This window comes from Cnephaeus nilssonii (genome assembly GCF_951640355.1).
Source record: "Cnephaeus nilssonii genome assembly, chromosome: 22".
Classification (NCBI taxonomy): Eukaryota; Metazoa; Chordata; class Mammalia; order Chiroptera; family Vespertilionidae; genus Cnephaeus; species Cnephaeus nilssonii.
In genome coordinates this window covers 4,278,992-4,299,559 of record NC_137093.1, presented here as the reverse complement: position 1 = coordinate 4,299,559, position 20,568 = coordinate 4,278,992, and the positions used below count along the sequence as shown (strand labels likewise).

At 46.2% G+C, this 20,568-nt stretch overlaps 1 protein-coding gene across 1 annotated transcript in view; it reads right to left on the bottom strand.

The window, feature by feature from the left end:
• The window catches only part of SPPL3 (signal peptide peptidase like 3), a 108,118-nt gene extending 89,266 nt beyond the window's left edge, over positions 1-18,852 (bottom strand). Inside the window, exon 1 of the mRNA XM_079762857.1 lies at positions 18,280-18,852. Coding sequence (XP_079618983.1) covers positions 18,280-18,302 — 23 coding nt within the window. The 5' untranslated portion in view covers positions 18,303-18,852. The remainder of the gene's footprint in view (positions 1-18,279) is intronic.
• Between the last annotated feature and the right edge of the window lie 1,716 nt (positions 18,853-20,568).

Genomic DNA, 20,568 nt, shown 5'->3' with positions numbered 1-20,568 from the left:
CCGGTAGTCAGGCAAGCGGCTAGCAGCCAGTGGTCCCGGATTGCGAGACCTGTGGGATGGGGCCTAAACTGGCAGTCGGACATCCCCCGAGGGGTCCCGGATTGGAGAGGGTGCAGGCTGGGCTGAGGGACCCCCCCCCCACCATGCACGAATTTCGTGCACTGGGCCTCTAGTCCTTCCTATATAATAAAAGGCTAATATGCAAATAGACCAAATGGCGGAACAACCGAACGACCAGTTGCTATGATGTGCTCTGACCACCAGGGGGCATGCGCAGAACATAACAGGCATTTGCCGCGACGGGATGGTGGAGCAGGTGAGCAGGGGTGCCAGACCAAGGTGGAGCAACGGTCGCTGTCATTGGGGCGAGCCTCTGGTGGTTACTAAAAATTCTTTGCTCCCATACACCGCAGTCCCACCCAGCGCCTGCACCTGCTGCTGGCACTGAAGCTGCAGCTCACACCCATTGCCAGCCCCAATCGCTCGGCGCCATCAGCGAGTGCGAGCAGTGGCTGCCAGCCCCAATTGCCCCTCAGGGCTTCTCCACCTCCCCCTGCTCCTGAGGGGAGATCAGGGCCGGCAGCTGCCTCTCGCACCTGCTGCTGGTGACAGCCCCGCTCGCACCCGCTGACAGCGCCGGCCCCACTTGCACCTGCTGCTGGCGCCGGCCCCAATCGCGCCTTCAGTGGGTGTGAGCAGGGCCAGCGCCGTTAGCACATGGGAGCAGCGGTGGTGGGAGCAGGGTTGCCTGTGGACAGGTGACCGGGGGTGTGGCGGGAGGGGCTGGGCGGGGCACAAAAGATGGGCCAAGACCCACCCTGCGCCCACAGCAGCCTCACGGCCCACAGATCCTTTCAAGGTGCACAAATTCGTGCACTGGGCCCCTAGTTCAGCAATAAAAAGCCAGGAGGCACTAATACATGCTACAATAGGGGGAAGCTTGAAGACATTAACCCAAGTGAAAAGTCAAAAGACCACAAATTGTTATCCCATTACATGAAATAAGCAAAGAAACCAAAAGCACATTAGTGGCTGCCAATATTTGGAGAAATATTTGGAGAAAAGGGGGAAAGAGAGTAATTACTAATGAATACAGAATTTCTTTTGGGATGGAAAAAAAATGTTCTAAACTTGATTGTAGTGATGGTTGCACAACTCTGTGAATGTAGTAAAAACCACACTGAATTGTATACTTTAAGTGAATTGTATAAAGTATGTGAATTATATCTCAAAAAAGCTATTTAAAAATATAAAACATGAGAATGAAAATCAGAATGCTATAGAAAGGGGCCTATATGCAATCTGACTATACTTCATTTTAGAATAGACTGAAAAAGTGAAAACTAGCCCGGACAGTGTGGCTCAACGGTTGGGTGTCGGCCCATGCACCAAGAGGTCGCCAGTTCTCGGTCAGGGCACTTGCCCAGGTTGCAGGCTCCATCCCCAGTGGGAGGCATGCAGGAGGCAGCCAATCGATGTTAATACATTGATGTTTCTCTCTCTCCCTCTCCCTTTCTCTCTCTCTAAAATCAATAAAAACACACTTTTTTAAAAAGTTCTTTTGTAAAACAAAAGTGGAAACTAGCCATCTGAAAGGGAAGAGGGAACTTCAACTGTGATAGAACGCGTTCCTGGTCAATCCATATTCCTTATCCCTCTGAGCCGACTCCTTAGCCATGTAAATTTGCAGCGCCTCCCACAAAAGGGGCACGGTTTAATTTTGTGGTCATCTTTGATTTCCACCATGATTTGCTTCACCTGAAAGAATGAAGCAGCAATGGTAGTGTGCCAGTTCTGAGCCTGAACCCAAGAAGTCTTACACGTTTCCACGTGCCCTCTTCTGCCCCTGCTACTGCCATGAGGTGGGCTTACCCTGAGCAGTTGCTGCCCATTCAGCCTAGGCCCCACTACCCAGCTGACTTCCAGATCTAAAGAAAAAAGCAAAGCTGCCTCAGGCAACCTGCAGATCTGTGAAAACACTTGATTACTATTTTAAAACACTTCGTTTTTAGAGTAATTTGTTACGCAGTATTATAACAATAGCTGTCCAATACAATAACTAATTCTCCCACTGTATTTTTTAAAGAGGCTTCATAAATCAAACAATGATTATCAAGGTAGGTCAAGCCCAACATATTGAATAATAGAGTAATATGCTCAGTGTAAGAGAGTAATCTATGGGGTATATAGATTACACCACAAAAGTTGTTTACTTGTCCCTTTAAGCTCTTACACCGAGGGTTGATAGCAATTTAAGATATCACATACTCTCCCATCTTACTAATTTTACTTTTCTTAGGGCTATTTGAGTAACACCTATTGATATGAATAACACCTATTTTTAATAAACTATGTACCAAACCACTGAAGATAAAGACATGAACAAGCCCAGGTGATGTGACTCAGTGGTTGAATATCGACTTATGAACTAGGAGGTCATGGTTCAATTCCTGATCAGGGCATATGTCCGGGTTGCGGGCTCCATCTCGTGTGGGGCAAGCAAGAGGCAGACCATCAATGATGTTTCTATCTATCTCTCCCTCTTCCTTCCTCTCGGAAATCAACAAAAATATATATATTTTAAAAGAAATCAATTTTTAAAAAGTCTTTTAGAAATAGGAAAAATATGAAGGCAAAAAAATGTTTTTTAAGTGTTTTAGTTTTTAAACAAAAGTTTAAATACAAAGAATATGAATTTCTGAAATAGAAGCAAGAGAAAGCGTTGAATTGATCAGAAACTAGTTTCCATATAGCTTACAGCTCATGCCTCAAAGGAAGTTTTCCACAAAATATTTTCAGTTAAGCATGTTAATAAAATGTTTCCCCTAAAACTGTTTTGCTATTGGGGAAAAAGAAAGGCAGAGCTTCTCCACTTTAAAGAAAAGTAAGCCCTAGCTGGTTTGGCTCCGAGTGTAGGCCTGTGGACTAAAGGGTCCCAGGTTCAATTCTGGTCAAGGGCACATGCCCGGGTTGTGGGCTCGATCCCCAGTGTGGGGTGTGTGTGTGTGTGTGTGTGTGTGTGTGTGTGTGTGTGTGCAAGAGGCAGCCGATCAATGATTCTCTCTCATCATTGTTGTTTCTACCTCTCCCATCCTCTCCCTTCCTCTCTGAAATCAATAAAAGGTATTTTTAAAAATAATAATATATGTCACATATTTAACATGTGCCTATTTGGGAGACAAAGTACTGTATAAGTAAATCGGTAGCAGTCAGACTGTGGCCAAGCTGGAGAAGGAGATTGCAGATAAATTACTACTCTAAAGGGCCTCTGGTCTTGTAAATGTTACCTTAGGCCAAGCATGTCAAACTCAAAGGCTGACATGGGCCAAATAAACAAGGTTTACATTTATGTGGGCCGCAAAAAAAACAACAAAAGCTCCAATTTTCATAGAAACTTAGGTTTAGAGAAACCAAGATGGCGGCATAGGTAAACACCTAAACTGCTGCCTTGCACAACAATTTTAAAACTACAACTAAAAGACAAAACGTCTATCACCCAGAACCACAGGAAAGCTGGCTGAGTGGAATTTGTACAACTAGAAGGAAAGAGAAAAGAGCATTGAGACGTGCACAAGCACTGAAAAGCTGAGGTACGGAGGCGCGCGAATCGGGCTGGCAGCGGGATTCTGGGGGCGCTGCTTTTTTCAACCCGAAGGGAGACAAGCTCCTGATTACTCTGAACTCCAGTTTCTGGGGAGACACTGGGGACCCAAACTCCTACGGGGAGAAGCTGGACTGTCTGCCATCGGGTTGGAAAGTGAGGGTGACTTTCTTGCAGAGGTGCACCCAGCAATCATTGTTTACTGCGCTGGGGCGCGGGACGTGGGGACTTGGAAACGCGGAAACGCAGAGACGGCTGACTGGCAGCCATCGCTGTTTGCCATGCCCTAGCCTAGTGACTCCCTAAGACCCCGCCTCACACAATCTACAAACCCACCCAAGCTCCACGCAGCGGCTTTTGCATATAAATGGCCTGCCCTATTGCAGCTTAACCTAACAAACTGCAACTCTGGTCAGACAGCTCCAAAACCTCCAAACCCCAAGCAAAGAGGAGAAAACTGTAGTTCTCGCTGTAGCTCCTGCTGGGTGGCCTCAGACAGTAGCTGACCTGCACCCCATTGGAGATCCAGAAGCTAGTGTATCTAGTGGTCAGTGTGAGACAAAACCAGATTTCAACTACTCACATCCACAAGTGACACATTCAAGAGGCAGACTCAGTGAGCACCAAAGCCCCACTGAAACAAGACCTGCCACATAAGCGTGTCTCCAGCACTGCACTTCTTCCAGCATAGACACAGCGGGTCCTCACAGCCAATTGGCCTGGAGGTCAATTCCTCCCAGTGACACCAACAACAATCAAGACTTAACTACAACAAGGCTGTACACACAGTCCACAAAGGGGTGCACCAAGAGTGTCCACCTCAGGTAACTGGGAGGCCGACCCATTGGGCTATATAGGACACCTAGCACACAAAGCCACCCTACCAACTCAGGGAAGCAGCGAAAATGGGGAGAAAAAGAAACAGATCACAAACGAGAGAAATGGAGGAAAGCAAATGACTGGATATAGAGTTCAAAACCACGGTTATAAGGTTTTTCAAGAATTTCCTAGAAAAGGCCGATAAATTTAACGAGACCCTCGAGGATATGAAAAAGGACCAACTAGAAATTAAACATACACTGACTGAAATAAAAAATATTATACAGAGACCCAACGGCAGACTAGAGGAACACAAGAATCAAGTCAAAGATTTGAAATACAAAGAAGCAAAAAACACTCAACCGGGAAAGCAAAAAGAAAAAAGAATCCAAAAATTTGAAGATAGTGTAAGGAGCCTCTGGGACAACCTCAAGTGAACCAACATCAGAATTATGGGGGTGCCAGAAGATGAGAGACCAAGATACTGAAAACCTATTTGAAGAAATAATGACTGAAAACTTCCCCCACCTGGTGAAAGAAATAGACTTACAAGTCCAGGAAGTACACTGAACCCCAAACAAAAGGAATCCAAAGAGGACCACACCAAGACACCTCATAATTAAAATGCCAAGAACAAAAGACAAAGAGAGAATATTAAAAGCAGCAAGAGAAAAACAGTTAATTACCTACAAGGGAGCACCCATATGATTCTCAGCTGATTTCTCAACAGAAACTATGCAGGCCAGATGGGAATGGCAAGAAATATTCAAAGTGATGAATAGCAAGAACCTACAACCAAGATTACTCTACCCAGCAAAGTTATCATTCAGAATTGAAGGTCAGATAAAGAGTTTCACAGATAAGAAAAAGCTAAAGGAGTTCATCACCACCAAACCAGTATTATATGAAATGCTGAAAGGTATTCTGTAAGAAGAGGAAGAAGAAGAAAAAGGTAAAGATAAAAATTATGAACAACAAATACATATCTATCAACAAGTGAATCTAAAATCAAGTGAATAAAAAAATCTGATGAACAAAATAAACTGGTGAATATAATAGAATCAGGGGCATAGAAAGGGAGTGGACTGGCAATTCTCGGGGGGAAAGGGGTGTGGGGGGTACGGGAAGAGACTGGTCAAAAATCGTACACCTATGGATGAGGACAGTGGGGGAGAGGTAACGGCAGAGGGTGGGGTGGGAACCGGGTGGAGGGGAGCTATGGGGGGAAAAAGGAGAAACAATTGTAATAATCTGAACAATAAAGGCTTATTAAATTAAAAAAAAAGAAAAGAGACCAAAAAAAAGAAACTTAGGTAGGTTTATTTCGATAGAGACATGCTGAATACAAAGGGCTGAAATAAATGAGTCGTTAACATAAAATAATAGGACATTTAAATAAAAATTAATATTTTTTTCTTGAACATTAACTTATCAGACACTAACTACACAAATTAATAAGTGTTAACACAAATAAACCTATTTTTCTTTTTCTCCAAAAGTGAAATATTTCCTGTTGCACACACCAAACAAGTCAGCCCAAGACTAATGACGTGGCCATCGGCTGCTAAAATATTTGCTGCTAGCATTAGTGGAGAGAAGTGGTGCGCATGCGCGTAAGGCAGGTAAGGGAAATGAATGCAACACGATTATAGTAATCAGTCATTAGCGAACGTTGTAGTTCGTTATTAATAATTATGTATGACAGGATATTGCAAAAATTAAGTTATGAAATTTTTATTAAAACATTTCTTACATACCGTTATATTGGCTGGGCCGCAAAAATATTCGTTATGGGCCACGGGTTTGACATGCTTGTCTTAGACATTCAGTTACAGGCTGAGCCACTTTCTTTTCTTTTTAAAAAAAATATTTTTATTGATTTTGAGAGAGAGACTGATGTGAGAGTGGAACACCTATCAGCTGCCTCCTGCACGCTCCTTACCAGGGACTGAGACCCCAACCCAGGCATGTGCCCTGACGGGGAATTGAACCGGCAACCTTTTGGTGCACAGGACAATGCCCAATCAAATGAGCCACATCGGCCAGGGCCAGGCTGACCCACTTTCTTTCTTTAAATTCTGTATAACTTGCTGTGTTAGACAAATCGGACCATAACACTTGGTCCAACTTAACAGTAACAATTTTACTTCGTATTTCCTTTTTTTAAAATTTTTAATACATTTTTATTGATTTCAGAGAGGAAGGGAGAGAGAGAGATAGAAACATTAATGATGACAGGGAATCATTGATTGGCTGCTTCTTGCACGTTCCCCACTGGGGATGGGGCCCGCAACCCAGGCATGTGCCCTTGACCAGGATTGAACCCGGGACCCTTCAGTCCACAGGCTGACGTTCTAGCCACTGAGCCAAACCAGCTAGGGCACTTCGTATTTTCTTGAAAGAACAAAGAGGTGTTAGGTAAGTATTCTCTCCTCTCTTCTATGTGCCCTGGCATATTTTTAGGGAGATAATCTATTCTAAAATCCAGCAAATTTCACCTCTAAAATATTCATTCTTTAAAAAAAATAAATAAAGCTGAGCATCTACTATGTGTAGGTCCTTGCACCATGAAATTAATGACTTGGATTCTATCCTTGCAAAGTTCAAGGTGGGAAGACAGCCACATAAATACATTCAATACCAAGTCAGAAAATCTAAGTGCTGCCTTGTGAGAGGATCAGATAAAGAACTACGTATCAGCATCAGAAGAATATATCCCTTGGGCCAATCAGAATGCTGTTACAAAAGGTCAGAATTTCAGCTGAACCTTGAAAGATGGGTAGCCCTTAACATATTTAGAGACTTGGAAGAAAGGCTAACCAGGTACATGAGTCAGCTTAAATAAAACAGGAAGCAGTGAGTAACCAAGTCTGGCTGAAATAACAAGAATTTTAAAGGACATATAGGGGGGGGGAGAACAAAAAAAGGTGGGGAGATATAGGGGGTGGCAGGCTGGAAGAGGTTAATGGGGAGAAAAGGAGGACCTATGTAATACTTTCAGCAATGAAGTTTTTGTTTTTTTTTTTAAGAAAATGTAGGCAAATAGGATTACAATGCCAGATTGTTTTAAAAGTCAGATTTTAGCCCTAACCGGTTTGGCTCAGTGGATAGAGCGTCGACCTGCGGACTAAAAGGTCCCAGGTTCAATTCCGGACAAGGGCATGTACCTTGGTTGCAGGCACATCCCCAATAGGAGGTGTGCAGGAGGCAGCTGATCGATGTCTCTCTCTCATCAATGTCTCTAACTCTCTATCCCTCTCTCTTCCTCTCTGTAAAAAAACAATAAAATACATATTTTTTTTAAAGTCAGATTTTAGAGGTTGGATGTTAAACTGAAGGCAATTTTTTTAAAAGCCTAGAACATCCAAATGCAATGCAATCCAAACTAGTAACAATGTAAAGACAAAAAAAAAACAGACTAAATATACACATCAAACATTCATTCCCGATTAAGTTCTCATTACAACTCATGAAAAATCCATTATTTAAAAAAAGGAATCTCTAAACTTAAACCACAATTTAAAAATATCTCTTTCCAAGATTAATGTCTCCTCCTCTCTGGCTTCAAATACACAATCCTCTCCCTCATGACTCTGTTATCTCTAACAACCATCCTTTCCTTTTGTCTTTCGCACCTTACTTCTCAAACAAATGGCCAATACCCAAAGGATGCCTTTATTTCTTCATTACCCATTCCTAATTTGGCTTTCACCCTCACGACTCCGATCTTTTTTAGTGCACTTTCAATAATGACTTCCTTTGTAAATTCAATAGCCTGTTTTTCCTTTTATTTGAACCCTGCAGCTTTTTACACTCCTGTCCCTAAAAATTCTCTGTGGCTTTTCTTTCATCACCATTGCACTTTCCTAATTATCCTACCTTTGGTGGAGCTTCCGCTTCTTCCTCCCATTTCTCAACTGTTAGTTTCCCAAGCCTCAACTTCTGGTCTTCCATCCCCTCCTCTCTGTGCACTCCCCCTTGGTGAACTGACAAATCTCAAATCCTTAACTTCTTCCAGCTAGCCCAGCTGTGGCCCCAAGTGCATTTCTGTAATAAGACTAGACTGAGCACCTGTGAAAAAGCTATGTTTGAAATATTAGATCTTAATATTTTTAAGGTATCAAGTGCTTGTAATAATCAATGGCTTAGATAAGGGACTTTGTTCTCTAAAATTAACTTTTACTTCTAACAGTACTCTTTTGCAAGCTTTTTTGAGAAATGAATGTAAATTTCTAGAAGTTTATAAAGTCAAAGCATATAGTCAAAGGTTTAAAAGTTAAGGCTGTCAGACAAATCCTGAAGATTTAGTCAAATCTAGGAGGTCAAACTAGACAACTCCGGGCAAAAATTAAGACAAGGAAACTACAACACAAAGTTCAGCAATTACTTAGGTCAAAATGTCTAGATAACCAGGTGCTCGGCTACACATGTCCTAGTTAGTTCCAAAGTGAAGTCCAAGCCTGAAGCGCTCAGATGAAGGGAAGTGGGTGTGCCTGGCAGATTTGGTGTGGGCAAGAAAACAGATAAGAAACGGCCAACAGCTAGCTCCTCCTTAGGCCTCGTAGGGAGAACATTTCCTATACATTCCAAAGAAAACCAAGAGAAAGATCAGGATTATATACACCAATGCTCTTTCCTCATCTGAATAAATTTTGAGGGGAATTGCCTTCAAAAGATCAAAACAAAGGTATATTATGAAAAAAATTAGCCTTTATTCAATTCACAATATTTCATTTCACAGAATGTAGCAATGGACAATGAAACTTGTGACTAAAAGATGACTTAAACACATTTCACAAAGTACACTATAACTCAATGACAATTTGCAAACTTACTCATATTTCTTTTTACATGTCATTATTTGAATATGTTAATAGAATTCTCACTAGAATGGATATGTCGGGTTTAAATGCTGGTTAAATTGTGAAACAAGAAATATCACTGCTGTAGTGAGGAACTCTATCTAGGACCTAGCTGGATAACAATGTAGAGAACAAATAATTTGCTTTTATATTGCACTTAGCAATTTACAAAACATGTTCTATACACTATCCACTGAGTCCTCACAACAACCCTGTGGAGTAAGGCAGGCATAACCACTACACAAAATACAACATTAGGACTAAGACAAGACTAGGTCACAATCAGAGATGACAATCACCCTCAAAGTAAAGATATCCCAAGAAACCAGAACAGAATTAGATCCTCATATCTTAGAATTTCAAATAAAAACTTAATGAGTGGCAGTGACAAAAATTGAATAATTTTTGAGTGATCACTTATATTCCATAGAATTCATAAATGTGTAAAAAACAACTAGGGCACACCTCTTTCTTCACTATCAATACCAGAACTCCAAGATAGAGTATCAGGTTTTCCTACCAGGTTAGGATGAACCCCACAAACCAAGAAATGGGATTTTCTACTAGGTCTCTATTAGGCTAATGCATATTCATTGGTCTAATAACTTAAAAATATTTTCAAACCTAACTTTTTCATAGCAACTAAATCTAGTCTTATCACAGCAAATAATGGGTCTGTGTTATTTTAAGCTATGGCCTTAGTGAGACCTATTAACAAAATCTGAGAGGTAACAATTCATTGCAAGGATCACAGGAACTAATTGTAGATTTCTCCTATAAAATTGAATTTGGTCACCCAGAGCCCCTCTAGACAACTAAAAAGTTAAAGAGCAAATGAGCTCCTGGGAGAATGCCCGCACACCCCCTCCCCCCAACCCACCACATCATTACCTTTGTCCTTTCTCTCCTAAGCTTCAAGCCACCACCACCACCACCACCACCACCCCATTTAATGTTTTTATTGATATTTTAGAGAAAGAGGAAGGGAGAGGGCTAGAGAGATAGAAACATCAATGAGTAGAGAAACATCATTGATCAGCTGCCTCCTGCATGCCCCCCACAAGAGATTGAGCCTGCAAACCGGGCATGTGCCCTGATAGGGAATTGAATTGGTTGCCTCTCGGTTCCTGGGTTGATGGCTCAACCGCTGAGCTACCCCAGCCGGGCTCCAAAGGTCCTTTCATAAAAAAAAATCCTCACCAAGGATATGTTGATTGGTTTTTCGAGAGACAGACAGACAGAGACATCAATGTGAGAGAGAAATATCTGAAAAGGAAAAACATTGATCAGTTGCCTCCCATACTCCCCCTGAAAGAACCAGCAACCGAAGTTATGTGCCCTGACCAGGAATCGAACCTGTAACCTTTTATGGTGTACAGGACGACAGTCCAATCAACTGAGCCACAGGGCTGGGGCCTAAGGGCTTCCATAACTTTCTAAATAAACTTTCTCTTATTTAAAAAAATAAAATAAAAATAAAAACAGAAGAGCAGCAGTTTGCCTCTAACTCTTTAAGTGAGGATTAGAATATATTGCTACAACTCAAAGTTGCAAAAAGTTTCTTGATTTATACATACAACAAATAAAACCAATATTATCCTTTAACTCCTAAGAAGAGTCCATGAAACTTCTTCAGAGACTATATTATATAATCTTAAAAAATCAAATTATCCTGATGGCTCTACTGCCAGGGATGTATCAATCACATAAAGGTTCAGATGCCAGCCTGGCCGGCATGGCTCAGGGGTTGAGTGCCCACCTATGAACCAGGAGGTCATGGTTCCATTCCCAGTCTGGGTTTCCAGCTCGATACCCAGTGTGAGGCGAGCCGATCAATGATTCTCTCTCATCACTGATGTTTCTATCTCTCTCTCTCCCTCTCCCTTCCTCTCTGAAATCAATAAAATATATTAAAAATTTAAAAATAAATAACATAAAATCAACAAACATATCCTCAGGTGAGACGTTTGCAAATAAATAATGTAAAAATGCACGGGCATTGGGCATTTTCATTCAGAGTACTACTGGGTAAATTACAGGCTGATGTGGTTACAAGCACTCCAGCTATTTCCCCCCAAAGGCTTTATAAGAAACATTGAGGAAAATTATTTCAATACAAATTCATGCTCTTAGCTTTGGCTAATTTTAGTTGGAATCACACATCGCCAAAACATTATCATATCACTTTAACTATAGGCAAAACATGTGTTTTTTTTAAATGAGCAAACATTTTCCACTAGACACACATTTTCCACTAAATAGTTTTTCTCTGAAAAACTTTCATCAGATGCAATGATCACACCATCAGATATGATTACAAGAGACACAGTGCAATGATATACTCCACTAATCTGAGAGTAGAAGTGACTTCCATTAGTTCTAGAAATATGTATTATTTTTATTTCAGGTTTAGCACTATTTGCAAATACCTGACAGGACAGTATCCGTTATCACAACATATTGCCTCCATATAACGCAATCCTCGGATTATCAGTGATGGCGAACCTATGACACGCGTGTCAGCACTGACATGCGTAGCCATTTCTGATGACACGTGGCCGCTGAGGCGGCCGCATGCCGAGGATGAAACATTTGCTGCTCCTGAGGATGAAACGTTTGCGAAATAATGTTTTTTCCTCAAAGTGACACACTACCCGAGTTAAGCTCAGTTTTTGGCGAAGTTTGACACACCACGCTCAAAAGGTTGCCCGTCACTGGGTTAGACCTTAAGTAGGCCAGGAGGAAGCACTCTCGTTCATCTGTTTTTCTATCCCAGGAACTGGAAAAAGTCCTAAAATATAAAGAACCTTATTCTTGTGTAACTTTTAGTTTAATGTCTATCATCCCCTCAGATACACAGATCAGGCCATGAAGAACCTTACCAAGGAGTTTGGATTTTATTCTGAAGTGTGGCCAAAGGCCACTGAAGAGTTTTAGGCAGAGCACTGACCTGATCTGACTCAGGTTGTTAGGAGGCCACAGAGGAGAATGGCCATTGTGTGGAGAATGGCGGGAACCCAGTAAGGTTGACTTACTGTCAGACAGTCTTGACTCTGCACCCCTTTACCATCTACATCCTTGGATAAGTTACTTAAACTTTTTGAGCCGCAGTTTCCTTACTTAGCAATGTTTGCAAAGCCTTAGCACATAGAAAACACAATAAACTATTATTCTACTTTGGTAACAAAATTCGTTTGCAGGAGATTCACATGTCCTGACTTCCTTTATCCTCCTAAACCAAGCCTAACATCAGTAATTTTTACCAAAGTTCAAGTTCAGTTATCTATAAGTATTACATTGACTACACCACGAGGCAAACTCCTGTTTCTCACAGAAATTACACTAACACAACTGCTCATAAGTATACATTGAGCAAGGTGTTTTTCTCAAATTAAAAAAAGTGTAGTTTGCACCTTCAATTTGTGTTTTCACGTGCCTTCTTTCATTTGCTCAGTATTTAAGAGTAAAAATAATACAAGCAGAATATTGTGGTTAAATCATGATAAAGCTTGTGGTGTTACTACCAATTATTTTCATTTCTTCTGTCAATAGCTTTTATGTAAAACTTTATTAAGGAATGGCATTTCTTATTCTTACAGTACTGAGGACACCAGAAAACTAAGTTACCAAAAGCTCTCTTTTATAAGTATACTAGAGGCCCAGTGTACGAATTCACGCACGGGTGGGGTCCGGCTGGCCCAGCCCCAATTGGCAGATTGGGGCAGGGCCTGTTGGGAGGAGGAGACGGAGGGAAGTTGGCCGGCTGCCCCGCCCCAATTGGGGCCCGATCAGGGCCGGGCCAGCTAGGGGGAGGGGCCGTGGGCTACTGGCCAGTGGTCCCCACCCGATTGGGGTGGGGGGGGGCCAATCTGGGATGGGACTGGGCGGGGGGAGGGGCTGCAGGAGGTTGGCTGGCTGGCCCTGCCCCCTATTAGGGTGGGGGGGGCAATCAGAGGCGGGGCCGGCGGGGGGGAGGGGACCAATGGGGGTGGTGGGGGCCCATCAGGGGCAGGGCCGGCTGGGGGTAGGGGCTGCGGACTGATCGGGGTGGGGCAGGCCAATCGGGGACAAGGGCCGCGGGGGGGGGGGGGGGGGGAGTTGGCCAGCCAGCCGGCCCCTCCCACCCCCCAATCGGGCAGGTTCACTGGCAGCAGTGGGCGTCATAGCGACCAGTCGTTCTGGTCATTTCAGCATTCCGGTTGCTGGCTTTTTATATATAGAGATGGGTTATAAACATCTACCTGTAGCTTCCCTTATGCTTGATTATTCATTCCACAAAAGATGAAACACCCTAAAATCTACTGTCATATTCGATGACTCAGTATGTACTAAGCAGGAGCTATGGGAAAGACAATGTGATAGGCACTATGAGAGGACAAAGATCAGTGTGATAACATCCTTATCCTCAAGGAGTTTACAAACCAGTGAGGAGACTGGGTACTCACAGGTGAAAAGGAAGCAGTAATGCAGACAGAACTACAGAATTAAAAATAGAGAAATCACTTTCTGTTGGGGTGGTCAGAAAATGCTTCACAGCTGGGTGGACTTTGAGCCAGACCCTTAGGTTAACAGGACTTTGACAGGATTCGCTAGGAAGAAAGCAAGCACAAGAAACCAGAAAACAGCATGAATTTATGTATACTTTTTTTAAAATGAAAAATTTAAACCTGTAAAATTATCTATGATAATAAAAGCGTAATATGCTAATTAGACCGGACGTCCTTCCAGACGAAACCAGGGCTGCGAGGGAAGCCCGGGTCCCAGGTGCCAGTGGGAAACTGGTGCTGGCAGCCGGGGGAAGGAAGGCCTACTCTTGCATGAATTTCATGCACCGGGCCTCTAGTATAGAATATATATATATATATATATTTATTTATTTATATATATTATATGCAAATCGACCAAATGGCGGGAACAACCAAAACGACGACTCAGCCAGTTGCTATGAGGTGCACTGACCACCTCTCAGTCCCTCCCCCCAGCCAGCAGGCTCCGATCGCCCGATGGTGAACGGGGGACCCCGAGTGGGTGGCAGCAGGGGGCAGGGCCAGCTGCCAGCAGCCGAGGAAGATGGCCCTGATCACAGGCCAGAACTAGGGACCATACCTGCACACAAATTTCGGGCCCCAGGCCTCTAGTAAAATTATAAACCTACATGTACTCATCCTGAGCTTCAAAAATTATCAACTCATGGCCAATCTTGTTTTATAATTTACATGTCTTATTACACAAAAATCCTAAAGGAAGCTATTTTCATATGCTTCTACATTCGTCATTGACTCCATCTCAGATAAATCTATACTGCCAAACTACTCTCAAAAAGGTTGCTTTTCCTGCCCTGGCCAGTGTGCTCAATGGTTAGAGCATTGGCCCACAGACTAAAGGGTCTGTTCGGGGCACATGTGGGAGACAACTAATCAAAATGTGTCTCTCATATCAATGTTTCTCTGTGTCTCTCCCCCTCCTTCCCACTCTCTCTAAAAAAATAAATGGTGAGGATAACCAAAAAAAATACACAAAAAAAACACAAAACAAGTTGTTTTTACTAAAGGCCACATACAAATAAAGTGAGAGAGACTATTTTTAAACAAAACAATCAATTCTTATTCGCACAAACCAAGGGAACAGTAACAAAGATATTGCAAAATGATAGATAACCCAAAACTCAGTTTATATGAAATTTTGAAATAACTTTTCCATACTTATATTTCAATAAGAATAAATAAAATGGGAGAATTCATGTCAAACAAAATAAATCATCACAGGTGAAATATCTTGGACTAGTCACTTGGTCTCCTGGGCCTAAGTTTCCTCATCTATAGAACAGAAAGAGAGCACCTACCCCAGGGACTTGTAAGAATTGAGTGAGCATACAGTAAATCCTTACTAACACTGGACACAGGTTCTACGCCTTTGAGAGACACGATGTACAACGAACCTATTTTACCATAGGCTAATTGATACAAATGAGCGCTAAGCTCCTATGGCATCGCATGGTTCTAACAAAACGACACCGAGCGAAAGGACAGTATTTGAGGACCTGGGATATACTAAATGCCACATGGCAGGTCCCTTTGGGATTACCCAGGTGACAGAATGAGCTACAAAGCTGCCGGGTTTCCTCATACACCACCTTCTCAAAACGATTTCAGAACTTGTATCCCAAAACATGCTCAATCTGAGGGGCTAAGCATTATGATTTCCAGGAACTTTGTGAAACAAATAAAGGGAGCTGAGACGGAAGAAAGTATTTTAGTAGGATAATTCTTGTAAACTGCCAAACTTCACAAAATAATCCCCCCTTAACTACTGGAGCCATCCAGCATCACACAGAGGTAGCTTGTGGCCAACCTACCCAGTAAACATCCTCCTTCTCCTCCCCCTTTCTTTGATTCCTTTCAATCATCCACGACTCTGTACAGCAGTGAAACAGGAGGGCAGCCATACCACTCTCGGCCGTGCCGAGGGTTAAGAAACTCAGTATGGCGTACCACAAAACGAGACAGAAGCACCTTTTTCTTCAGTTCTTACTCTGCCCATGAGAAAAAGCTCGCATTATAGGCACACTGTCCTTGGAGCACACCGATACCCCTCCTTTTCGTGGGCATTATCTCTGCTCTCTTTCTCCTAAACTCTAAGGGTCCTGGCAAGACTTGCAACCAGGGGAGCAGTGGGCAGCAGCAGCTCCTCCCGGGCTAACCCCCTGAACCATCTCCCAGGCCTCCCTCCCTCTGACTTTTCAGTGAGCTAAAAGCAGCCCTGCCTGGACCCACTTGTGTCACTGTGACGTTTACTTCTCGGTGAGTCCACCCAGCCCGGCACGGCTCACTTTCCTATAACATTTCTAGAGGAACAAAGCAGCACCACCTGGGCTCTCTCCTGTGGCTTCTTCTATCCTAAGCCCTTCCCTTGTTTCCCTGTCCCCAGCTTTAATAAACGTACTCTCAAAATAAAAAAGCTGGAATTGTAATCTTGTGTTCCATATCACCTGAGAGGCAGTTCACTATTGCTCAAAACTATCAAATTAATTTACACATTTTAAAAATATATATTTTTTTATTGATTTCAGAGAGGAAGGAAGAGACAGAAACATCAATGATGAGTGAGAATTATTGATGGGCTACCTCCTGCATCAAGCCCACAAACCAGCCATGTGCCAGTACTGGGAATCGAACCGTGACCTCCTGGTTTATAGGTCGACGCTCAACCACTGAGCCAGGCCAGCCGGGCTTATTTTACACGTTTTTAAAAAATACATATGCAGTCACAACTGTTCACCAAGATTTTAATTCTTCTTTTAGCATTACTTTCTTTCAATCTCTCAGTTATCTTCTTGAGATTGTATACACCAGTGATGGCGAACCTATGACACGCGTGTCAGCACTGACATGCAAAGCCATTTCTGATGACACGCGGCCGCTGAGGTGGCCGCATGCCGAGGATGAAACATTTGCTGCTCCTGAGGATGAAACATTTGCGAAATCATGTTTTTTCCTCAAAGTGACACACTACCCGAGTTATGCTCAGTTTTTTGGCGAAGTTTGACACACCAAGCTCAAAAGGTTGCCCATCACTGGTCTACACATCGCTGAAGTTCCCTTTTTAACTATCGCCTTCAATCACCAATCCTCTTCCCTGGGTGAACACAGGAGTTCTTATCATTAACGCCACCTCCCCCCAAATCATCCACTCAATGAAAACCTTCTACCTCAAACCATTCTTTATTTTCAGATAGGACCCATTTCTTTGCTGTTTCCCTAAGATAATTATAATGTAATAAAATACAGCACTCAACAGTTTGTTGTGTGCTTTGTATTCATCTAACCCTTACAGTCTACGGAAAAGGTAATTCCCCTGTTTTATCTATCCACAATGAGAACTTCAGTTACAAAGCAGACCTCCAAACCAAGTCTTCCAACCCCCAACGCCAGGCACTTGGAACTGCGACCTGCGACGCTCTCCTCTCAGAAAGCAAAGCCGGCAGCGGGGTCCCAAACCTCATTTGCCTCGAAGAGTAAGCCACCTTCGAACTCTCTAGACTGCAACCACATCTTCCATCCCCACACCCACAATCGCCCCTTTTCTTGCTTCCTCACCCCAATTACTATCCAACTCCCACTCCTGACGGGCACTCCTGTCCTTCCTTTAACCCCTCCCGCTCCCGAACCTCGGCGCTCCCCCCTCCGGCAGGGATGCTCGCATTTCCTAAGCCGCAGACGCTCCTCAGTCCGGGGCCAGCGACTTACTAACTTCCCAGCCCCACGGAGCCCGACGGCGGGCACAGCCTCCACCTCCGCCCGACCCCGGGGGCCACGCCACGCGGAATTCTCACGGACGGCCTCACAAGGGGTCCCCCCTCGCCCCCCTGTCGCCGACTTCCTTTCCAGAAGCTGTTATGCAAGTGGCTCCCCTGCCGACCTCTTCGCCAGAGACTCCCCTCCTGGTTCAGAGACTCCTTCCGCGGTCTTCCTCGCCGTACACCTGGGCCGCGGCCCCCTCACCCACCCCTGCACCCCCGGCCCAGCGCTCAGCCGCAGCCCCAGCGAGGCGGCTCCTCGCCGACAACTTCAAGTTCGGCCTCTTATCACCTGTTCTCAGCAGCCCCGCGGCCCACCTCTGGCCCGGCCCGCCTCGCTCCACCCCGTCCGCCGCTCCGGCCCGGGAGCCAGGCCCTCCAGCTGGTTCCGGGTGCCCGTGGGCTCCCCACCCTGGGGTCAGGCTCCCCTCTCCATCCCCTACCTGCTCCGCCCAAGGCCAGGAGACATCCGCCGCGGCCCCCGCCGCCTCCTCCATCCCCCTCCTCGGACGCCGGGTCCCCGGCCGGCCCGCCCTCCCTAAGGACCACCCACCCCCTCTGGTGGGAACCAGGGGGGCGTGCACCCCAACACGCGGCCCCCCAACACGCACCTGTTCCTCCTCCTCTCCCCCCCGGCCGGCCGCGCTGGCGCCCCGACCCCCACCGCGGCCGCGCCCGGCTTGCCCAGACCCCGCACTCACCACGAGTAGGTCTGCTCCGCCATGGCGCTGACTCTCAGGGGCTCCCTGCAGGCTCCGGCCGGGCCCGGCGGCGGGGGGACGGACGGGCGACGGGCTCGCTCGGGCCGCGAGCGGAAGGCGCGGCCGCGGCCCGGCGCTGGCTCCCTCGCTCGCTCGCACGGCGGGCGGGCGGGCCGGGAAGGCTGCTGGCGCGGAGGCCGGGCTCCGAGGCGGCCCGCTCCCTGGGCCCGGGGCGGGGCGGGCTCCGCTCTCGGTGGGCCTCCCTCACCGGCGGCGGCGGCGGCGGCTCCGCTGCGGCTCTAAACTCAACATGGCGGCGGCGGCGCTGAGAACAAGGGGCCCCGGGCGGGCGGACAAGTGGGCCCCGCGCTCACTGCGCGCTGGGCCGCGGGAGCGCCGTGCTCGGGCGGCGGCGGCGGCGGCCGGGGGACATGGCAGGCGCGGAGGAGGTGGCGGCGGCGGCTGAGGGGGGCGCTAGGCGGTGAGGCGAGGCCGCTCGGCTCGCACCCGCGGAGGGGAGAGAGGAGGGCGGGGGCCAGCCGGGGCTCCGCGTGTGTCACGTGCCCACAACACGCTCACGTGACGCGCGCGCCCCGCCCCTCGCGCCGGGCCCTCGCGCGAAGACGTCGGTTCCTCGGTTCGAGGCGACTGTTGCTCGCACGGCTCCGGGGGGTCGGGCAGCCTCTCGCCGCCTGGGGCCGCCCCCTCTCCACGCGGAGCCGTCGCCTCGGGCCTCCCCTCCCCTTTCCCTTCCCGAGGGGCTGCCGCAGCCAGCCAATCAGAAGCCCCGATGCGCGTCGGTCCGCTGCCACTCAGCTGTCAGCTGTCAATCAACAGCCTGCTAGCGGCGGGTCTTCAGCTGTCAGTCAACCTGTCAGTCCGCAGGCAAAGCGCAGCATCCCGTATTTCCTTTGATCCTTAGTCCCATTCAGGCGTTTAGCAAATATTCTAAGCAACCAACCTTTATTGCGCCCAGGCTCTGTGCCAAATCCTCTAGAGGCCAAGTTGAATACCCCATACTTGCCTTCATTTGATCAATCAACAGATGTTTATTGGGTGCCAACTATCAACTCATTCTGCTAGATCTCTGCCCTCTGAAAGCTTACATTCTGGAGGAAGAGACAGAGACAGTCTGAGCTGACAAATAAAACAAGTGAAGATCGTTTCAGATGCTGCTAAGTTTTATGAAGATGATAACAGCGGGTAATAGGACAGAGAATGTGTGGGGGTGAGGGCCACTTTTGATCGGATGATCAAGAAAGGCCTCTCGCTGAGGAGGTGACATTTGAGCTGACACCCGAAGAATGAGCTAGACCACAGACCAACAGAGTGAATCTGGAGCTTAGGGGGAGAGGAGGGAGGGAGGAATTGCACCCCAGGGCGTTGGGGAATGCTTCTCCAGGAATGGATGAGGCCAAGGCGTGCCAGGAGAGAAGGCATTCTAGGAAGAGAATGAATGAAAATGACCAGGGCAGCTCCAGGTTTCAGAAGCACACTTGGCAACAGACACACTAGCCCCCTAGGCCTCCAGGCTCCACGGGAAGCAGAGCTGCACACCTGAGAGCAGCATACCCCAGCTCCTCTGCAGCTTGCCCAACTTCACGCCAGGACCTAGCTCTGCTCCAGTTTCCCGGGGGCTGCCCAGGCTCCCGAGGAGCGCCACACCCTGAATCTATCTCCAAATGGATCAGCTGGCCATTGCCCATACATCTGCTGCTTGCCCGTTCCCCAGGGGAACCCTTTAATGAGAAAGCCAAGTACACTTTCCCTCAGAAGCAATCTCTCCTTCCTCCTTCCCCCACTGCCAGGTGCCAGGGCCAGTCAGGTTCTACATGTTTCCTGCAGCTCCACCAGAGAGCCCTGGGAAAGAGCCAGCTGATACAATCAAGGTCCGGGAGAGGGTTGAAGTAGGGCCCCCCAAAATTAACAAAGCACCAGAGACCCTCCTCTGACCATTAACAGAAAGATACCACCAGCCTGCAAATACCTGCCCAGCATACATGGCGCTGGATGGGGGGCTGTTATGAGGAAACGGGAAGGCAAGGAACCTAAATTCTTTTTTATAATGCTCACACTTTTTAAAATTGATGAGAGGGAGAGAGAAACACTAATTTGTTGTTCCAGGTATTTATGTATCCATTGGTTGATTCTTCTATATACCCTGACCAAGGATCAAACCTGCAACCTTGGTGTGTTGGAATGATGCTCTAACCAACTGACCTACGCGGCCAGGGCAAGGAGCCTACATTTTTGACGTTAACTTAGTGCTTACAACTTTGCCAGGTGCTT